A 15,327-nucleotide genomic window follows, 5' to 3' on the forward strand; every position below is an offset into this window, starting at 1 on the left:
AAAACAGTTTTCAAATTATATTTTCCTATAAAGGCCCTGATATCGTTTTGTTCTCCCTAGAGCCTAAACATCCTACTGGGTATAGAACATTCGCGGGTTTGCCATTTTTGCCTGTGGGTACTGCATGCACATATTTACAAATGCATGCACATGCATGCTTGAAGAGCAATATTGTAATTAACTGACCAAAAAAGTATTAGATGTATTTATTTTTTTGGCTGCTTTCTTGTGGTGTTCGCTATACCCAGCGAATTCTCGGCGAATACTCCCATGCTTTACGTCAGTGAAGATACACATAATGTGGAGCTTTCTGTTTTAGTTAAGTAACTGTTCCGTCTTTACTACTTCTTTTCATAGCTGTTAGGGTAATCGTTCAGACTGCCCCCTATCGCACACTCCTCATGCATTCACCCTGTATTAGGTTTGCTCTGAATCTGAAAATGTAATTGACGGTGCAAGTATGAATTTTGTCAGGTGTGCAAATGCCTGCCTGAAACGTATGAAGTGTTAATAGTCTTTTGCGATTTTTAATGTTATGAGTTTGTAGGTGGTTTGTTTTGAGAAACCATAACACGTGGTATTACTCATATCGGCTACATGTATGCCACGTCTCCTAAATTTCTTACTTGTAGAAGTCTGTTTCATTTCAGTTGAGTTGAATGAATGCTCTTTCTTCGAGAAATCCTTGACGCTACTTAAACTAAATTTCTTCGTCTAATGGCTAACTTTAATCTTTGAATTTGTTTCTTCTTAGTTCAATAAACTTTCCAAAGCAAATGGACTGCCAGAGAGTTTCATTTGGGACTGTAAAACATTGATCAAGGAAAGAGAAGTCGTTTTGAAACTTATGAACAAATGTGAAAATATTTCGAATAAACTGACCAAAGAAGTGACTAAAATGGCAGAGGACGGGGAAAGCGGATGGAGCATAAAGCCACCATCCATCCTAAGTGAAAGGTACGATTTATTGTAAATGCGTTAATGTGTGGAAGAGCATCTCTTTGCACCTTGGTTCCTTTCCGTGCCATGGTAGCAATCCGGCTAACTATGTTAATCTTGTGATCACCCATCTCATTGGGTGCATTAATATTGGCAACCATATGTAAGACAATACAGATAGATGAAATATATTGTAGTAATGGGTGTGAGCGTTTTTTTCTACATATACTGATATAAGTGCTGTACCTCCTGTGTGCTTCGCTTGTGTGCCATAGAATCGCTATGGTGTATTTGAGACTGCTGGTTCAGGAATCTCAAATATAAAACCATCAAAATATTTCCCCCATCCACTAAGTGATAAAATAAATACAAAGAACCATCCCACTGCTGTTGACCTAGCGACACCGCTGTGGTCCGTTTTCTGATACGTTAACTTTTTAAGTCGTCTTTGAGTGAATCGCCATCAAGTTTTTAAATGGATGTCTATACGATAACTACACTGTATTGGACCCTTGCTATCAGGAGTTCAATGCCTGGATTGACTTCACAGCGACAAAGGACATTGCTCCAACGGTGTTTCACAGTGTCAGGTTGGATTTCCGCAAAAACCTTCCGATTTTGTTTTCTTTATTTTCCAAATGTATCGTGCAATTGGTTGAAGATGTTTCTATTGAGAGAAATCCCAAGGCTTTAAGTTATGTCTTAATTATTTTGCACTTGGGGAACTGTTTGCACATACTTGTTCTATCTCCCATTCTTCTTTCCATGCCCCTACTCCCCAACCACAAACCCTGCCTCCCGCCTCTTATGCCCCCTTCTTTCAGTGCCTCTGTTATTTGGCCAGCTGTGTTGCCCTGCTGCTACCCCAGTTTGCTTTCCTGTCTCGGCTCATGTGCTTCACTGACTGTGCTCCTAATTGTTTCCCTACCTCCACGCCGCCCTCTGTGATTCACTGCCTCTTCTCCTTCCTCCCGCTACAGTTCTTCCCTTTCTCACGTTCTTATTTGCCCTGCAACTCCCTCTGTGCTTTCCTGTCTTTGCACCACTCTGATTCCATGCCTCCACCCATTTCTCTGTGCTTTTCTACGTCCGCCACTCTCTGTGCTTGCCTACCAACGCCCCTTTTCCGTGCTTGCCTGCCACTGTGCTTCCCTGTCACCATCCCACTCCCAATGCACGTATCCCAGCCAATGCTTTTCACTCTTCTTCCCTTCCACTACCCTGCCTTCTGTGTCTTTCTGTGTCTTTTGTGCCTCCTTTATGCAACCACTTCCCCTCTTCCAACTGTTAATCTGATTATCGCATGTCCATCCACCTTCCTGCCCTCTCGATACCTTGCATTACCAGCACCCTGCCATCTAGCCCATTTTCCTTCCTGTAAGTAAACCTTTGTTCCCCTGCTCATCTTATGTCTCCTTAGCCCGTACCCCAGTGCAGTTTACGCACATTTTCCATTTATTCCTTTTGTGTGAGGGACGCTTGCACTGCTGGCACACGTTCCATTTAGTCCCCTTGTGTGAGTGACGCTTGCACTGTTGGGACATGTTTCCTTTAGTCCCTTTGTGCGACTGAAGCTTGCGCTGCTTCAACACATGTTCCATTTAGTCCTTATGTTTGAGTGAAGCTTACACTGCTGGCACACGTTCCAATTAGTCCTTTTGTGTGAGTGGAGCTTACCATGCTGGCGCACATTTTCGATTTAGTCCCTTTTGTGCGAGTAAAGCTTGCATTGCTTGCGCACATTTCCTTTAGTCCCTTTGTGTGAGTGAAGCTTGCATTGCTTGCACACATTTCCTTTAGTCCCTTTGTGCGAGTAAAGCTTGCATTGCTTGCACACATTTCCTTTAGTCCCTTTGTGTGAGTGAAGCTTGCATTGCTTGCAGACATGTTCCATTTAGTCCCTTTGTTTGGTTGAAGTTAGACTGCTTGTGCATGTTCCATTTAGTCCCTTTATGTGAGTGAAACATGCACACTTGTTCCATTTAGTCCCCTTGTGTGAGTGAAGCTTGCACTGCTGACACGTTCCATTTAGTCACTGTGTGAGGGAGCTTGAACTGCTGGCACATGTTTCTTTTAGCCTCTTTGTGCGACTGAAGCTTGCACTGCTTCCACACATGTTCCATTTGGTCCCTATGTGTGAGTGAAGCCTACACTGCTGGCACGTGTTCTAATGAGCCCTTTTGTGAGTGAAGCTTACAATGCTGGCACACATGTTCCATTTAGTGCCTTTTGTGTGAGTGAAGCATACAATGCTGGCACACTTGTTCCATTTAGTCCTTTTGTGTGAGTGAAGCTTACAATACTGACACACGTTCTATTTAGTCCCTTTGTGTGAGTGAAGCTTGCACTGCTGGCACACATATTCCATTTAGGCCCTTTGTGTGAGTGAAACTTTTAGTGCTTGCACACGTTTCTTTTAGTCCTTTTGTTTGACTGTTCCCACACATGTTCTCTGTAGTCCCTTTGAGTAAGTGCAGCTTACACTGCTGGCACACATTCCAGTTAGTTCTTTTGTGTGAGTGAAGCTTGCACTACTGGCACACATATTCTGTTGAGTTTCTTTGTGTGATTGAAGTGTTCACTACTGGCACACGTTCCGTTTAGTTCCTTTGTGTGAGTGAAGCTTGCACTGCTGGCTCACATGTATCATTTGGTCCCTTTGTGTGACTGAAGCCGACATTGCTTGCACACATGTTCCATTTGGTCCCTTTGTGTGAATGACGCTTGCATACATGTTCCATTTAGTCCCGTTGTGTGAGCGAATCTTGCAATGCTGGCATACCTTTCATTTAATCCCTTTGTGATATTGAAGCTCACACTGCTTTCACACATGTTCCATTTAGTCCCTTTGTGTGAGTGAAGTTTGCATCGCTGGCACTCGTTCTATTTAGTCTCTTAGCGTGAGAGAAGCTTACACTGCTTGCACGTACGTTCTATTTAGTCCTTAGGTGTGAGTCAAGCTTGCCCTGCTTTTTTCTGTGCTGCATAATAACCATTTCGTTGTGTTCCTTTTTGATGCATAAGAAGACATTCTGTCCCTGAACAAAAGACAAAATTACTAACTTTGTCAATGAATATTTCAAGGGAACTAGTCGGTCCCACACGGCTCGTAGGTTTAACTACAGTGAGAAGCAGTTTCTGATTATGCCATTTGGTGACCAAGCAAGAGATTTACCAAGAAAAGTAGCACACTTATGTTTTGGGTCTGAAAAACAAAATTGTATCACACTAATTATTTTTTGCTGTTTATGACTCCTCACACACTGATTCCTCTACTCTGATCATCAACCAAACGGCTACTCGATGCTCTGCTTGTGCCTATTTCCAGACAGTGTAACACTAAAGGTGACCTGGAGATTTCACTCCTGAAAAATTCGCCAAGAAGAACAACAGAGAAGGGCCACAAAGGACAGCCAATGGGGAAAATCGTAGAGCAGTCTGACCCTCGTGTTGAAAACAGGATCAGACAGCCTTGAAGACTTGATTGAATAAATAATGGGATAAATGCCAACAAAGACCACATTCAGATTTTCAAGTTTTACCTTAGATTGAATGTTTTAAACAGTGCTTTAAATGGGCCGGTACTGTCCGGTACGGAGTATCAGCACTTTTTTATTTTAAGAGGGGAGAGTACCTCCACTTCTCAAGAAAAACGTGATACTTTTAAGTGGAGCGTACCAGCACTTCTCAGAAATAGGCAGGTACTTTGGCGCAGAGTACCTACCCTTTTATTTTTCAATTTCAAGCACTGGTTTTAAACCCCTTTGGATATCTGGGAGTTTGATAGGGAACAGCAAATCCATGTAGATTACACTGATGAGGTCAGTAAAATTCAAAATATATATTGGCATAGGGTTTGAAACCTTTTACACTCTTCCGCTTGCTTTCCAAAATCTTACCTCTATCACAGCTTTTCAGAATTACTTCGGGTCAGTTCAGTTCTTCTGATATGTACAGGTGATTGTTTCATTTGCAGTGTTTCTTCTTACATGCGGAATATTTCCTCTCTTTTAGCCTGGAGCTGAAGCCTTACCAGAAGATCGGTTTGAACTGGTTAGCGCTCTTGCACAAACATAAAGTGAATGGCATCTTGGCTGATGAAATGGTATGTGAGTCTTCCACTGTGTTTCCTTCGAATTACACCATACGTATTTTTTCTTTCTTGGCAGTCCTTATGCTATCCTGTGGACCTCTTAAATATAGTGTAGGAGAAGGGTCTGGGAAGTATAACTGGCACGAGGGCCCCTTGGTTCCAGCATGATCTCAGAACATCGAGTACTAAATGGGAGGTCCTCGGAGAATTGTGAATCGTTGCTTCGATAGCCCTCTGGCTGGTGTACCACCACTTCCAAAATAGAGTAAATATACTACAAGTGCATCTCAGTGGACTAAATTGGCATCATTTCCTACCTGATAATTACAATTAATAATAGTTGCAGATTATTTAGTCTCTTCCTATTTCAAACGAAGCTGTATCCGGGCACGAAGGTAATGATATATTTTTTGAAACCTCTTCCCAAGAACCGCAGCTTTTTTCCTAGAATCCATCCAAACTTGTGCAAGAATAAAACATTGACAAATGTTTTTTTTTTTTTTTTAACTTTCCCTGATAATTTAGCATCCCATTTAATAAGATAACCAAATGCTGGTAGGGAGCATGATTGCCATTCACAATGTGCATGACATTGTCAGGCTTGGATTACTGTGATGGGCAGTAGGGTAGCTGACAAGGTCAAATCATCTGCTTTACAGTGCTTTATGCAAGACGTAAAACATGTTTGGTATTATCTTATTTACATTCTATGAAAGTGATTTGTAAAACGAAATCCTGGTTTAGTTCAAAAACTTTTCGCCCGAGATGTTTCTGTCAATTATGAATGTTTAAATAATTGCCATTGTCGGCAATTTCTGTTAATCTGCAACTCGTCAGACTGGGTACCACAGCCCACCTCCTACAGAACTGTGAACAGAAAAACAATGCCACAAAATTGTATTACGATACTGCCACCCATAGCAAGCGAATAAGAACAACAGTGACATTGAACGTAACACAGCATTCAATCCTGCTCACTACGTCTATAACGAGAGTTAGAGGCCAGAATCACAGGTGTGGGTCTTTAGGGAAGGAGAGGGCCTTGATAGTCCAAGGCAGGAGGATTATAACACTATTTGACAAACAAATGTTCTAAATGAAAAAGCGAGAAACAAAGACAAACATTGGAATGTTAAAGCAGAATGTCTATATCAATCAATACTGATCCAGATAAACTCTACTGTCTTTAGTGGAGCTCTCAACATTCCACTGTTGTAATACGTGTTGAACGTAGATTGATAATCTATTCATTTCTTTTACATTGCTGTTAAATACATTTCCCATCCAGTTTCCATCGGATCTGCTATTGGAGATGTCACAGCAGGAGGAACGTAGAGCTAATTCTGCAGCAGTGTATCCCAGGTGACGCCTTTGATGGCTCAATAGGATTAGAACCTTTGAGACTTGGGCAAAAATTACGTTTATTTTAAAAGGTCGTTCTTTGTCTGCTTCAAAGTATTTCTGGCCACAAAACTCTCATTTCCCTCGGCCCTTCTTTAGAGTTCCATGTTGGCCACTGAGATTGGTTACTATGTCCGAGTTCTGGTTTTATGTCGAAACAAGAATTCCGTTGCAACGCACGTCGTTCCCACAAGTGTGTTACAACGAGAATGCCATTACTACGAATATCCTTAACAAGCATGCCTTTACAACAAATTATGTTGTAAAAGCATGTGTATTAAAGGCATATGCGTGGTGAAGGTCCTAGCGTGACTTCCCTCCCCCCACTTGTTCTAAAAATAGCCCCTCCCTCACCCTGAACCCTAAATTTGTCCAGCCCCATCCCCCGCCTTGAGCCCTAAAATCATCTTCATGCTCTAATCCAGAAAATCGCCCTACCCTAATACCTACCCCCTGCCATAAGCCCAAGAAACGTCTCCTGCCCTAAAACCTAACCCTCGCCCCCTTCCTAAAACAGTACCACCCAGGCCCAATACCCCCCAAGCTGGACAACCACCCCTGCCCTAAAACCTAATCCCCCACCCCTCCCTAAAACAGTAACACCTAGACCCAGTGCCCCCTCCCTAATCCAGAAAACCACTCGCCCTAAAACCTAACCCCTGCCCCTCTCTAAAACGGTACCCCCAAACCCAATCCCCAGGTCCTAAGCCCAAAAAGTCTACCCCACCCTAAATCCTACCCCCACCCTCTCCTTAAACAGTACTACCCAGGCCCAATACCCACCAAGCCCAAATACCCCCACCCTAAAACTTAACCTCCCACCCCTCCCTAAAACAGTACCCCCCCCCCCCCACAGACCCAATACCCCTGCCCTGAGCCCAAAAACCAACCCGCGCCCTAAAAATCTAACCCCTCACCCTCTCTTCACCGTCATTACCACGCGTAGACCTTGCCTTGCATACCATTACAATTGTTGTAATCGTACGCTTGGTAAAGGCTGTTAGTAGTAATGACACATGCGTTCTAACGCATGCGTGGTAAAGGCTAGTTAGGGAAACAGATGCGTTGTAATGACTGTTTTCCCCGAGTTCCCTGTTTCCCCAGCTGCTTCCTACCTCAATATCATGGAGAGTTGCAAGTGCAGTGCCCAGGTCCCTTCGTGCCTCTGTTAGTTAAATTGCGATGTTATCTGTCAAAAATCCCCACCCAGTTCACTTTTTTCTTGGTGCTTTTGGAACTGAGGAGATAATAAGACACCAGCCAAGCCACTCTATAGATCTGGTATTAGAATACCAGAAATAAATGATTGACCGTATCCAGAGCTGAAGGATCTTGACCCCTTGCATGCTGATGACAGCTTGGAGATGCCCCTCTGCAAGATGCTCATGTGCCAGGGACGGCTCCTATCCGAGCAGAAATCAGACTGAGTAACAACAATATATATTTTTAAATAAATAGTGAGGTGGGTCTTTCCTAGCCTAGCATCAGGCCCCCACCCTCACCTGTAAAGCCTCAACCGTCTTTATTTTGGGACTAAAGCATCTCATCCCATTGGCAAGCAAGAGGACATTTGATTCTTTTGGATGTTGTTTTTACAAATCGGCCTGGAGAGATTGGCTAACTCCCACTTTCATCCCACTTGCAATGGTGAATAGCTGCACTTTTTTGGTTTCTGTAGGCTGCTACCTGGAAAAACCTACCAGACCCAAACAGTCCTAAAAACTAAACATCTGGGGGAGTTAGGGTATTGTGCTTCATGTGCACCCCACACCATTTGTTTTTTTACTCATAATGCCCTGCAAACCTCAGATGTTGACTGAAACACATATTTTCATCACATTTCTTTGATGGAAACTCTTGAAATCCGCAGGAATCCACAAAATTCCAAGACACGCAGCATTGCCCCAGTTGTGCCTATAAAAGTTTTGCATCACTTATGCCAGTGACAGGAACTGATCTGACTGAGGTAGGAGTAAGAGTCCCATTGTTCTCGGTTTGATCCATTGCTGTTACAGGCACTAGGCCCAGCCACACAAGTGGTGCAGCATTTTTATCTGCACAAGTGGGGTAATGCCTGTGGTAAGAATTTTGTGGATTCCAGCAGGTTCGGGAAATTTCCATCACAGAAGTGTAAGGAACATGTGTGATTTTAGGCAAAGTTTGAGGTTTGCATGGCATTGTGGGTAAAAAAAAAAAACATCTCAAGGAACCCACGCAGGTCACCACATCCTGGATTCCCTTAGGTGGCTAGTTTGAAAAAATATACAGATTTTGCTGGGTTTCCCTAGGTGCTGACTGAGCTCTAGGGCCCAAAAACCTCCGCTACCCACTTTGCAAAAAACAAGTCAGTTTGAGTGAAAAAATCTGATTATCCATGTCCTATTTTGGCCCCTTTTCTGTTGCGGGCACTAGGCCTACCCACGTAAGCGAGGTACCATTTTTAACAGAAGACTTAAGGGAATGCTAGGTGAAAGGAAGTTTGTGGCTCTATGCAGAGTCCAGAACTTTCTATCACAGAAATGGGACGAAAATGTGTTTTGTTTTAGTCAAAGTTCAAGGTTTGCTAGGGATTCTGGGTAAAGAAACCTGGTGAGAGCCACACAAGTCACCCTGTCATAGATTCCCTTCCCCCAAGGTGTCTAGTTTTAAAAAATGTACAGGTTTTCTAGATTTCCCTAGATGCCGGCTGAGCTAGGGTACAAAATCCAGAGCTAGGCACATACCCAGAAAAAAAGTTGGGGTGGGGTCATTTTTCAGTGAAAAAATGTGAAGTGTCCATGTTTCGTTTTGGCTGTTTCCTGTTGCGGGCACTAGCCCTACCCATGCAAGTGTGAGGTACCATGTTTATCGGGAGACTTAGGCGAACACAGAATAGTAAAACAAGTGTTAATAAAAATTGTCTTTCTCTGCATTTGCTCTTTCCAGATATAAGACAGTGTGTAAGAAAGGAGGCATTTTGAGAAAAGCCCTCTAATTCACATGCTACTATGGGTACCCACAAATTCAGAGATGGCAAATAACCCCTTTTTCTAAACACCATATCTTTTGCCCATTTTGGTAATACATAGGTTTCCTTGATAACTATTTGTCAGTTTTTATATTTTACCATATCAATTGCTCTATACTCGGTACACAATGACAGACCGTTGCAAGGAGCAGCTCAGTTATTGGCTCTGGGTACCTGGAGTTGTTGGAAAATCCACAAACCCTAATTATACCCACAACCAGAACGGTTTAGCAGATGTAATGGTATATAGGTTTTGTAAATCAGCCATTGTGATGAGAAGTTACAAATGACCATATGCCTGTTTTTTCCTACTAATTATCAATATATTTTTTTATTTCAACACTTAGTTACGTTGGGAAAACCTTGAAAAATATTCACAAATGATCCCTTGCTGAATGCAGAATTTTGCCTAGTTTTCGTAAACATGTAGCTTTCCGTGATTCACCATGAGTTTCACACCCAGTCAGTCAAAAATGTAGTTTGTCAATTAAATTAATAAGCATTGCTTAATATATTTGAGCATGCCACCAATATAATCCATTATAGCATACGTTTAACACTTATTAAAACCTAACATTCAGTAATTATATATAAAATACTAAATACCCCCTACCAATCAAGTTATAGTAATAGACTTTTCATTGTAAATGCACCCCTAGTAAAGGCATGTATGGAACAGCATGCGTGGTTTTCGCATGCCATCCCTCCACCTGCCCTAAAAATACAACTACCCAGATACCCCCCCCCACCCTGAGCCCTAATACCTACCCCAACCCCCTATCTGCCCTAAAAACAACCGACCCCACCCCCAAAAATAAAACTACCCCGCCTCTAAAAACAGTTACCCCACCCCTCAAACCCTCCCAGAGAAACTTTAGTGCAGCAGCCCTGCACTGCCTCTAAACACTTAGGACAGCAGCCCTGTCCTGGTGTGGAGCTTATAGGACAGCAGCCCTGCCGTACTCCCTCAAGATAAACAGCAACCCTGTTCTCTCTTACAGCCATATGGACAAAGTTATTGCCTAGCAATGGCTTTATTGAGACAGCACCCCTGTATAGCATTTCCTGGATTTGACATATGCCCAGTGGACCAATCCCACTGCCCAACTTTAAAACATACTCATAGGAAGTCAACTCTGAGAATTTACACTCACACTGTTGGTTAGTGTAGGAAGTTGGCTCTGTATGTGCTATTTCAAAGTAAGGAATAGCATGCACAGAGTCCAAGGGTTCCCCTTAGAGGTAAAATAGTGGTAAAAATAGATAATACTAATGCTCTATTTTGTGGTAGTGTGGTCGAGCAGTAGGCTTATCCAAGGAGTAGTGTTAAGCATTTGTTGTACATACACATAGACAATAAATGAGGTACACACACTCCGAGACAAATCCAGCCAATAGGTTTTAGTATAGAAAAATATATTTTCTTAGTTTATTTTAAGAACCACAGGTTCAATTTCTACATGTAATATCTCATTCGAAAGGTATTGCAGGTAAGTACTTTAGGAACTTTAAATCATAAAAATTGCATGTATACTTTACAAGTTATTGACAAATAGCTGTTTTAAAAGTGGACACTTAGTGCAATTTTCACAGTTCCTGGGGGAGGTAAGTTTTTGTTAGTTTTACCAGGTAAGTAAGACACTTACAGGGTTCAGTTCTTGGTCCAAGGTAGCCCACCGTTGGGGGTTCAGAGCAACCCCAAAGTCACCACACCAGCAGCTCAGGGCCGGTCAGGTGCAGAGTTCAAAGTGGTGCCCAAAACACATAGGCTAGAATGGAGAGAAGGGGGTGCCCCGGTTCCGGTCTGCTTGCAGGTAAGTACCCGCGTCTTCGGAGGGCAGACCAGGGGGGTTTTGTAGGGCACCGGGGGGGGACACAAGCCCACACAGAAATTTCACCCTCAGCAGCGCGGGGGCGGCCGGGTGCAGTGTAGAAACAAGCGTCGGGTTTGTAATGTTAGTCTATGAGAGATCTCGGGATCTCTTCAGCGCTGCAGGCAGGCAAGGGGGGGCTTCCTCGGGGAAACCTCCACTTGGGCAAGGGAGAGGGACTCCTGGGGGTCACTTCTCCAGTGAAAGTCCGGTCCTTCAGGTCCTGGGGGCTGCGGGTGCAGGGTCTCTCCCAGGCGTCGGGACTTAGGATTCAAAGAGTCGCGGTCAGGGGAAGCCTCGGGATTCCCTCTGCAGGCGGCGCTGTGGGGGCTCAGGGGGGACAGGTTTTGGTACTCACAGTATCAGAGTAGTCCTGGGGTCCCTCCTGAGGTGTTGGATCTCCACCAGCCGAGTCGGGGTCGCCGGGTGCAGTGTTGCAAGTCTCACACTTCTTGCGGGGAGCTTGCAGGGTTCTTTCAAGCTGCTGGAAACAAAGTTGCAGCCTTTCTTGGAGCAGGTCCGCTGTCCTCGGGAGTTTCTTGTCTTTTCGAAGCAGGGGCAGTCCTCAGAGGATGTCGAGGTCGCTGGTCCCTTTGGAAGGCGTCTCTGGAGCAGGATCTTTGGAAGGCAGGAGACAGGCCGGTGAGTTTCTGGAGCCAAGGCAGTTGTCGTCGTCTGGTCTTCCTCTGCAGGGGTTTTCAGCTAGGCAGTCCTTCTTCTTGTAGTTGCAGGAATCTAATTTTCTAGGGTTCAGGGTAGCCCTTAAATACTAAATTTAAGGGCGTGTTTAGGTCTGGGGGGTTAGTAGCCAATGGCTACTAGCCCTGAGGGTGGGTACACCCTCTTTGTGCCCCCTCCCAAGGGGAGGGGGTCACAATCCTAACCCTATTGGGGGAATCCTCCATCTGCAAGATGGAGGATTTCTAAAAGTTAGTCACTTCAGCTCAGGACACCTTAGGGGCTGTCCTGACTGGCCAGTGACTCCTCCTTGTTGCTTTCTTTGTTCCCTCCAGCCTTGCCGCCAAAAGTGGGGGCCGTGGCCGGAGGGGGCGGGCAACTCCACTAAGCTGGAGTGCCCTGCTGGGCTGTGACAAAGGGGTGAGCCTTTGAGGCTCACCGCCAGTTGTCACAGCTCCTGCCTGGGGGAGGTGTTAGCATCTCCACCCAGTGCAGGCTTTGTTACTGGCCTCAGAGTGACAAAGGCACTCTCCCCATGGGGCCAGCAACATGTCTCTGGTGTGGCAGGCTGCTGGAACTAGTCAGCCTACACAGACAGTCGGTTAAGTTTCAGGGGGCACCTCTAAGGTGCCCTCTGTGGTGTATTTTACAATAAAATGTACACTGGCATCAGTGTGCATTTATTGTGCTGAGAAGTTTGATACCAAACTTCCCAGTTTTCAGTGTAGCCATTATGGTGCTGTGGAGTTCGTGTTTGACAAACTCCCAGACCATATACTCTTATGGCTACCCTGCACTTACAATGTCTAAGGTTTTGTTTAGACACTGTAGGGGTACCATGCTCATGCACTGGTACCCTCACCTATGGTATAGTGCACCCTGCCTTAGGGCTGTAAGGCCTGCTAGAGGGGTGTCTTACCTATACTGCATAGGCAGTGAGAGGCTGGCATGGCACCCTGAGGGGAGTGCCATGTCGACTTACTCGTTTTGTCCTCACTAGCACACACAAGCTGGCAAGCAGTGTGTCTGTGCTGAGTGAGAGGTCCCCAGGGTGGCATAAGACATGCTGCAGCCCTTAGAGACCTTCCTTGGCATCAGGGCCCTTGGTACTAGAAGTACCAGTTACAAGGGACTTATCTGGATGCCAGGGTCTGCCAATTGTGGATACAAAAGTACAGGTTAGGGAAAGAACACTGGTGCTGGGGCCTGGTTAGCAGGCCTCAGCACACTTTCAATTGTAAACATAGCATCAGCAAAGGCAAAAAGTCAGGGGGCAACCATGCCAAGGAGGCATTTCCTTACAGTTAGGTACAAATCTCCAAACAGTGGTTTACATCCCCACAGGGAAGTAACCATATAGTGGATGATAAGGGGAGTAACCACTTTATTGCAGATCTACTCGCCACTTATCACCACTTAGACAATAAAGTCCCAACTGGCCAAGGTTAGCCTTATTATCTTTCGTTTGGGGGGAGGGAGGGAAGTAGTGTCTTTCTAGCATGGCTATCCCTACTTTTGGCCTGTTTGTGAGTGTGTGTCAGTGTGTTTTGTACTGTCACTGGGATCCTGCTAGCCAGGACCCCAGTGCTCATAGTTTATGGCCTAATCTGTATGCCTCTGTAGTGCCTAACTGTGCCAGCTTTGCTAATCAGAACCTCATTGCTTATACTCGCTCTTCTTTTAAATTTGTCACTGTAGGCCAGTGACTCAATTTACCAATTTCAGTTGGCATACTGGACCCCCTTATAAGTCCCTAGTATGTGGTACCTAGGTATCAAGGGCATTGGGGTTCCAGGAGATCCATTTGGGCTGCAGCATTTCTTTTGCCACCCATAGGGAGCTCAGACAAACCCTTACACAGGACTTCCATTGCAGCCTGTGTGAAATAGTGCACACACTATTTCACAGCCATTTTCACTGCACTTAAGTAACTTATAAGTCACCTATATGTCTAACCTTCACTTGCTGAAGGTTAGGTGCAAAGTTACTAAGTGTGAGGGCACCCTTGCACTAGCAAAGGTGCCCCCACATAGTTCAGAGACATTTCCCCGGACTTTGTGAGTGTGGGGACGCCATTAGACGCGTGCACTACATATAGGTCAATATCTATATGTAGCTTCACAATGGTAACTCTGAATATGGCCATGTAACATGTCTAAGATCATGGAATTGTCCCCCCCATTCCAAATCTGGTATTGGGGAGCCAATTCTATGCATCCAGGGGGCTCCACCATGGCCCCCAGTACTGCCAAACCAGCTCTCTGAGGCTTGCACTGCAGCTACAGCAGCTGCCACCTCACAGACAGGGTTCCAGTCTGAGGAAAGCAGAACAAAGCATTTCCTCTGAGAGAAGGGTGTTACACCCTCTCCCTTTGGAAATAGGTGTTACAGGCTGGGGAGGGGTAGCCTTCCCCAGCCTCTGGAAATGCTTTGAAGGGCACAGATGGTGCCCTCCTTGCATAAACCAGTCTACACCGGTTCAGGGCCCCCTTCTCCCCTGCTCTGGCAGGAAACTGGACAAAGGAAAGGAGACTGACCACTTCTCTGTCCATCATCACCCCAGGGGTGGTGCCCAGAGCTCCTACAGTGTGTCCCAGACTTCAGCCATCTTGCTTTGCAAGGTGTGGGGGCACTCTGGAGGGCTTTGAGTGGCCAGTGCCAGCAGGTGACGTCAGAGACCCCTCCTGATAGGTCCATACCTGATAAGGTAGCCAATCCCCTTCTCAGGGCTATTTAGGGTCTCTCCTGTGGGTCCCCTTTAGATTCTGCTTGCAAGTTTCCTTCAGGAATCCTCTGCAACAACTTCAGCATCCTCTGACCTCGGATCAACTGCAGCCTGCTCCAGGAAACACTGTAACTGCAACAAATTGTCTACAAGAGACACTTTCCTTCAGCAACCTCAGCTCCAAGTCAGCAACTGCAACAGTTTCCACGGTGTGCATGCTCTGGGGACTCCCTGTCTTCATCCTGCACCAGAAGGACTGAAGAAATCTCCCGTGGAGTGACAGAGTCACTCCCTTGCCCCAAGCAGGCACCTTCCATGGCGACGACCGGTACCCTGGGACTCCTCTCACGGCGACGAGCGTGCTCCTAGTGTGCTTCAAGTGCTGAGAGCCCCTCTTCCTCCTCACATAGATTTGAGGCCCCAGGCCCCTCCTGAGTCCACACAGTGTCGTTTTGATGAAAAACGCACTTTTGCCATAGCCAAGGCTTGTTGGCACCTTCCAACACGAAATCTCGTCTGCATCGATCGTCAGGCCGTGGGACATCTTTTGCATCATGCAGGAACCTGCTGGCATCTTCCGAGGGTGCATTTCTGCTGTCTTCAACTAACCTGG

At 45.4% G+C, this 15,327-nt stretch overlaps 1 protein-coding gene across 2 annotated transcripts in view; it reads left to right on the plus strand.

Moving 5' to 3' along the window:
* The window catches only part of SMARCAD1 (SNF2 related chromatin remodeling ATPase with DExD box 1), a 690,140-nt gene that overhangs the window by 322,552 nt on the left and 352,261 nt on the right, over positions 1–15,327 (plus strand). For both annotated transcript variants that reach the window (XM_069238045.1, XM_069238053.1), the window contains 2 exons: positions 755–957; positions 4,954–5,044. In XM_069238045.1, coding sequence (XP_069094146.1) covers positions 755–957; positions 4,954–5,044 — 294 coding nt within the window. The remainder of the gene's footprint in view (positions 1–754; positions 958–4,953; positions 5,045–15,327) is intronic.

This window comes from Pleurodeles waltl, chromosome 1_2 (genome assembly GCF_031143425.1).
Source record: "Pleurodeles waltl isolate 20211129_DDA chromosome 1_2, aPleWal1.hap1.20221129, whole genome shotgun sequence".
Taxonomy (NCBI): domain Eukaryota; kingdom Metazoa; phylum Chordata; class Amphibia; order Caudata; family Salamandridae; genus Pleurodeles; species Pleurodeles waltl.